A 6,000-nucleotide genomic window follows, 5' to 3' on the forward strand; every position below is an offset into this window, starting at 1 on the left:
CCTCTATAGGATTTGGTAATTGTGTACACATTTTGCCCCAAAGTCCTTATTTGGTCGCATCGGAACAATAGGATGTCTTCCGTCCGACCACATCATTTCCATCGTGTCCAAATTCTGACATGGCCCACCAACGGCCCATGCAAAAGTTGGGACAAAGCCCAGACGTTCCTATATACCTGAGAAAGCCCTAACTATAAACCTGAACCAGTCCTAACTATAAACCTGAGTCTGCCCTAACTATAAACCTGAACTAATCCTAACTATCAACCTGAACTAATCCTAACTAGCCATCCCTAACTATAAACCTGAGCCATCCCTAACTATAAACCTGAGCCAGCCCTAACTATAAACCTGAGCCAGCCCTAACTATAAACCTGAACCAGCCCAAACTATAAACCTGAACTAATCCTAACTATCAACCTGAACTAATCCTAACTATAAACCTGAGCCATCCCTAACTATAAACCTGAGCCAGCCCCAACTATAAACCTGAACCAGCCAGAACTATAAACCTGAACTAATCCTAACTATCAACCTGAACTAATCCTAACTATAAACCTGAGCCAGCCCTAACTATAAACCTGAACCATCCCGAACTATAAACCTGAACTAATCCTAACTATCAACCTGAACTAATCCTAACTATCAACCTGAACTAATCCTAACTATAAACCTGAGCCATCCCTAACTATAAACCTGAGCCAGCCCCAACTATAAACCTGAACCAGCCAGAACTATAAACCTGAACTAATCCTAACTATCAACCTGAACTAATCCTAACTATAAACCTGAGCCAGCCCTAACTATAAACCTGAACCAGCCCAAACTATAAACCTGAACTAATCCTAACTATCAACCTGAACTAATCCTAACTATAAACCTGAGCCATCCCTAACTATAAACCTGAGCCAGCCCCAACTATAAACCTGAACCAGCCAGAACTATAAACCTGAACTAATCCTAACTATCAACCTGAACTAATCCTAACTATAAACCTGAGCCAGCCCTAACTATAAACCTGAACCATCCCGAACTATAAACCTGAACTAATCCTAACTATCAACCTGAACTAATCCTAACTAGCCATCCCTAACTATAAACCTGAGCCATCCCTAACTATAAACCTGAGCCAGCCCTAACTATAAACCTGAGCCAGCCCTAACTATAAACCTGAACCATCCCGAACTATAAACCTGAACTAATCCTAACTATCAACCTGAACTAATCCTAACTAGCCATCCCTAACTATAAACCTGAGCCAGCCCTAACTATAAACCTGAGCCATCCCTAACTATAAACCTGAGCCATCCCTAACTATAAACCTGAGCCAGCCCCAACTATAAACCTGAACCAGCCAGAACTATAAACCTGAACTAATCCTAACTATCAACCTGAACTAATCCTAACTATAAACCTGAACAAGCCCTAACTATAAACCTGAACCATCCCGAACTATAAACCTGAACTAATCCTAACTATCAACCTGAACTAATCCTAACTATAAACCTGAGCCATCCCTAACTATAAACCTGAACCAGCCTGAACTATACACCTGAAGTAATCCTAACTATCAACCTGAACTAATCCTAACTATCAACCTGAACTAATCCTAACTATAAACCTGAGCCATCCCTAACTATAAACCTGAGCCAGCCCTAACTATAAACCTGAACCAGCCCGAACTATGAACCTGAACTAATCCTAACTATCAACCTGAACTAATCCTAACTATAAACCTGAGCTATCCCTAACTATAAACCTGAGCCAGCCCTAAATATAAACCTGAGTCCGCCCTAACTATAAACCTGAGCCAGCCCTAACTATAAACCTGAACCAGCCCTAACTATACACCTGAACCAACCCTAACTATAAACCTGAGCCAGCCCTAACTATAAACCTGAACAAGCCCTAACTATAAACCTGAACCAGCCCTAACTATACACCTGAACCAGCCCTAACTATAAACCTGAGCCAGCCCTAACTATAAACCTGAACCAGCCCTAACTATAAACCTGAGCCAGCCCTAACTATAAACCTGAGCCAGCCCTAACTATACACCTGAACCAGCCCTAACTATAAACCTGCGTTATCAAAGAGGAAAGTCTTAAGTCTACTCTTACATTTGACGAGGGTGTCTGACCCCAGACTGAAACGGGAAGCTGGTTCCACAGAAGAGGAGCTTGATAACTGAAGGCTCTGGCTCCCATCCTACTTTTTAAGACTCTAGGAACCACAAGTAACCCTGAATTTAGGGAACGCAGCTCTCTAGTAGGTGTGTCACGAATTCCCCTTCATATTAGTTTGTTTTCATCCTGTCTGCTTGTTTAATTAACTCTCCTGTCATTTCAGATCCTACCATTCACACCCGATCACCTCTCATTCCCCTCACCTGGTCCTCCACACCCCATCTCACCTGCAGCCCATTCCCTCATTAGCCCTCACTATTTAAGTCCCCTCACTTGCACTTGTTCCCTGCCAGATTGTCTTGTGTGCTATTGCCAAGCTCTCCAGCGTACCTTAGATATCGTTCCTGATCAGTCTGTTCCGACCCTGTCTGCCTGTTATTCGACCTTGGATTTTTGCCTGCCCCTTATTGGATTTGTTTGCCTGTTTGACGGACCTCCCGGTTTTGACCCTGCATATGAACACTAAATAAAAAGAACTTTACTTGTATTTTGTCTCTGAGTTGTGCTTTTGGGTTCTAGTACCTGTAATCCTTACAAGGATAGTATGGTACTATAAGCTCCTTAAGATATTATGGTGCCTCACCAATTATGGCTTTGTAGGTAAGTAAAAGGATTTTAAATTCTATTCAAGATTGTACAGGGAGCCAGTGCAGAGAAGCTCATACAGGAGTAATATGATCTCTTTTCTTAGTTCTTGTTAGGAGACGAGCTGCAGCATTCTGGATCAACTGGAGAGATTTAAGAGACTTATTAGAGCAGCCTGACAATAAGGAATTGCAGTAATCTAGTCTAGAGGTAGTACATGCATGAACTAATTTCTCTGCATCGCTTTGAGGCAGGATGTGCCTAATTTTTGAAATGTTGAAATGGGGTTATTTCTTTCTGCATATTGTCTACAAAGCCCATGTGCAGGGCCAAACCAACAATGTGTTGTTGAATCTACTAGAGCAAATAAAACATAATTTGCAGATGTGTCGGGTTCCAAGGCCGGTTAAGTTGGAGCATGACATTAAAAGTCAAATGACTGGACCACGGCATGAGGCAAGACCAGGGTCCAGATAAAACCACGATCCACGAAAACCTGCGAGGCGAGAAAGCACAAAGACTCCGGGGAAGAAGCAGAGTCAGTAATGGTATCGATATCGCTGGGGTTATTTTTTTCTACTTATTGTCTACAAAGCCCAAGTGCAGTAAATATAGAAAAAACTTCAACTAAAAATGGAAAAGGTTTAACACACACACACACACACACACACACACAGACACACACACACACACACACACACACACACACACACACACACAGTAGTCAGCCAAAGACTTACATTTATTGTTTTCTCTTGTTACTCAAGCTGAACAAATCTGCCACATGGTCTACACTTCCTAACTGAACTTAAAAGCAGACTTTTACACATGCTACGTATTTTGGACATGTTCAGTCCGTACATTACAGGACTGAAGAGCGGTTGACATGTAAGCCAGTACAACGATAAAAAGATGCGCACTATATTAGGTACATTTTTCATATTAAATCTGCTCTGTAATATTTCAAAGCAAACACCAAAGGAGAAGTTGAGCAGAGAAGCGAGGTGAGGTGTGCAGGTACTGACAGCTTTCTGTCTGCTCTGTTTACAACCAGAGAAACAAACTCTGAGGATCCTCATGTAGGAGAAAGAGACTAGACTTAGAGGACAAAAGATTGAGAAGGCACTACCAACGAGTCCATAGACGTTATTGATCGTCGTATCATAACAGGCCAGTTTGACAACAGAGTAGTTGTCACAGTACACTTTGTTAATGATGTTCCCACACAGCTGTAAAGAAACACTTAAGCAAGCTGTAACAAGAACGCAAAGAAAAGGAGGAACCCATATAACAACAACAAGCCTGACTGCCTTATTAAATGTCATACGTGTGTTATAATGTAGAGGATGACAGATAGCAAGATATCGATCATAAGCCATGACGGCTAAGTTATAAAACTGTACATTGCCATATGTATACAAACAGAAAATCTGCAGGAAACAAAGTGGAGCAGAAACAGTGTGATTGTCAGAGAGGATCTGAACCAGAAGGAATGGAAACAACCCTGTACTACCATACAGTTCATTTACAAACAGGCTGCAGAGAAAAAGGTACATAGGTTCATGTAAGCTTCTGTTCATACAGATAACCACAATCAGCAGAAGATTGGAACCAATAATTAACACGTATAAAGACAAAATAACCACAAAATATAAGTATTTAAACAACCCAGTGTCAAAGTAGCCACTAAGTGTGAAATAAGAAACGTATGTAGAGTTAATCATGATTAATCCTTTTGTTTTAAAGTACTTCATCACGTTGCACAGGAACAAAAATAAGTATAATACTAATGTCACATTTTGTTTGTTGTAAGTGTACAACTAGTTAACATTTTGACATGTATGACAGAGTTTAGTTAAAGCACCAACAAACAGTCCACTTACTGTCAACAAACTAGTTTGGAATCTTTAGTGACAAACATCTCAAACTTAACACCACTCTCTTCTTTACAGTCAACATAAGCAAGAAGCTACAAACAGTTCATCACCTTGTGTGAAGGACTGACTGAGTCCCTCTTTACTGAGCTGTAACTCTGCTTCTTATAGACATGTCAAGTCAGACAGCAGCAGCAGAGCAACGTCAACATTAAAGGTTACAACATGTGATTCTCTAATTGATGATCGGTTGATGACTGGTTTCTAGAAAATGTTCATTAAAAAGAGATATATAAATAAATAGTTAAAGATGGGTAGCAAGGATCAGATGTGGTCCTTTACCAGCTGCTCAAAGTGCATAACGACCACAGAGGTTAGCACCTGTGGACGGTAGTCGTTCAGGTATGCTGGGCGAGCAACTCACTGCTGGAAGTGGGACTCTGGATAATAGTTAGGGCTGGCTCAGGTTTATAGTTAGGACTGACTCAGGTTTATAGTTAGGGCTGGCTCAGGTTCATGGTTAAGACTGGCTCAGGTTTATAGTTACGGCTGGTTCAGGTTCATGTTTAAGGCTAGCTCAGGTTTATAGTTAAGGCTGGTTCAGGTTTATAGTTAGGGCTGTCTGAGGTTTATAGTTAGGGCTGGCTGAGGTTTATAGTTAGGGCTGGTTCAGGTTCATAGTTAAGGCTGGCTCAGTTTTATAGTTAGGGCTGGCTGAGGTTTATAGTTAGGGCTGGCTCAGGTTTATAGTTAGGGCTGGCTGAGGTTTATATATCAGTGAGACAGGTGGTGAGAATGGAGTGGATGACTGAGGTGATGGTCTTGGAGGAGAAGTAGAGTTGGGTGTCGTCAGCGTAGCAGTGAATTTGTCCAAGGGGAAGGATGTAAATGATGAAGAGGAGGGGATCAAGCATGGAACCTTGGGGGACACCGTGGGTGACTGGGGAGGTGAAGGATTTACAGTTGTTAATTGCAATGAATTGATGTCAGTCTAAGAGATATGAGGTGAACCAGGAGAGGGCAGTGCCAGTTATGCCAATGGAGTACTGGAGATGTGAGAGGAGGATGGAGTGGTTGATAGTGTCGAAGCGGCGCTGAGGTCAAGGAGGATGAAGATGGTGAGGAAGCCAGAGTCAGCAGAGAGAAGTATGTCATTTGTGATTTTCAGTAGGGTGGTTTCTGTGCTGCAGCTGATTCAGAGTCCTCACTAAGACCAAGAAAGTGGATCACTTCACCCCAGTTCTGAGGTCTTCACTGGCTTCCTGTCCAACAAAGAATTGACTTTAAAATCCTGCACTTGGTTTATAAAGCACTGAATGGTTTAGGGCCAAAATACATCTCTGATCTGCTGCTAC

General features: G+C 41.9%; 1 protein-coding gene across 1 annotated transcript; it reads right to left on the reverse strand.

Moving 5' to 3' along the window:
* Positions 1–3,529: 3,529 nt before the first annotated feature.
* Positions 3,530–4,495, reverse strand: LOC137889200 (olfactory receptor 11A1-like). The gene has a single exon (XM_068732963.1). The coding sequence runs from the start codon at positions 4,493–4,495 to the stop codon at positions 3,530–3,532; it is 966 nt and encodes a 321-aa protein (XP_068589064.1).
* Positions 4,496–6,000: the final 1,505 nt, after the last annotated feature.

Source organism: Cebidichthys violaceus, unplaced genomic scaffold (genome assembly GCF_023349555.1).
Source record: "Cebidichthys violaceus isolate CVI_PGR_0920_01 unplaced genomic scaffold, fCebVio1.0.p SCAF_1, whole genome shotgun sequence".
Classification (NCBI taxonomy): domain Eukaryota; kingdom Metazoa; phylum Chordata; class Actinopteri; order Perciformes; family Stichaeidae; genus Cebidichthys; species Cebidichthys violaceus.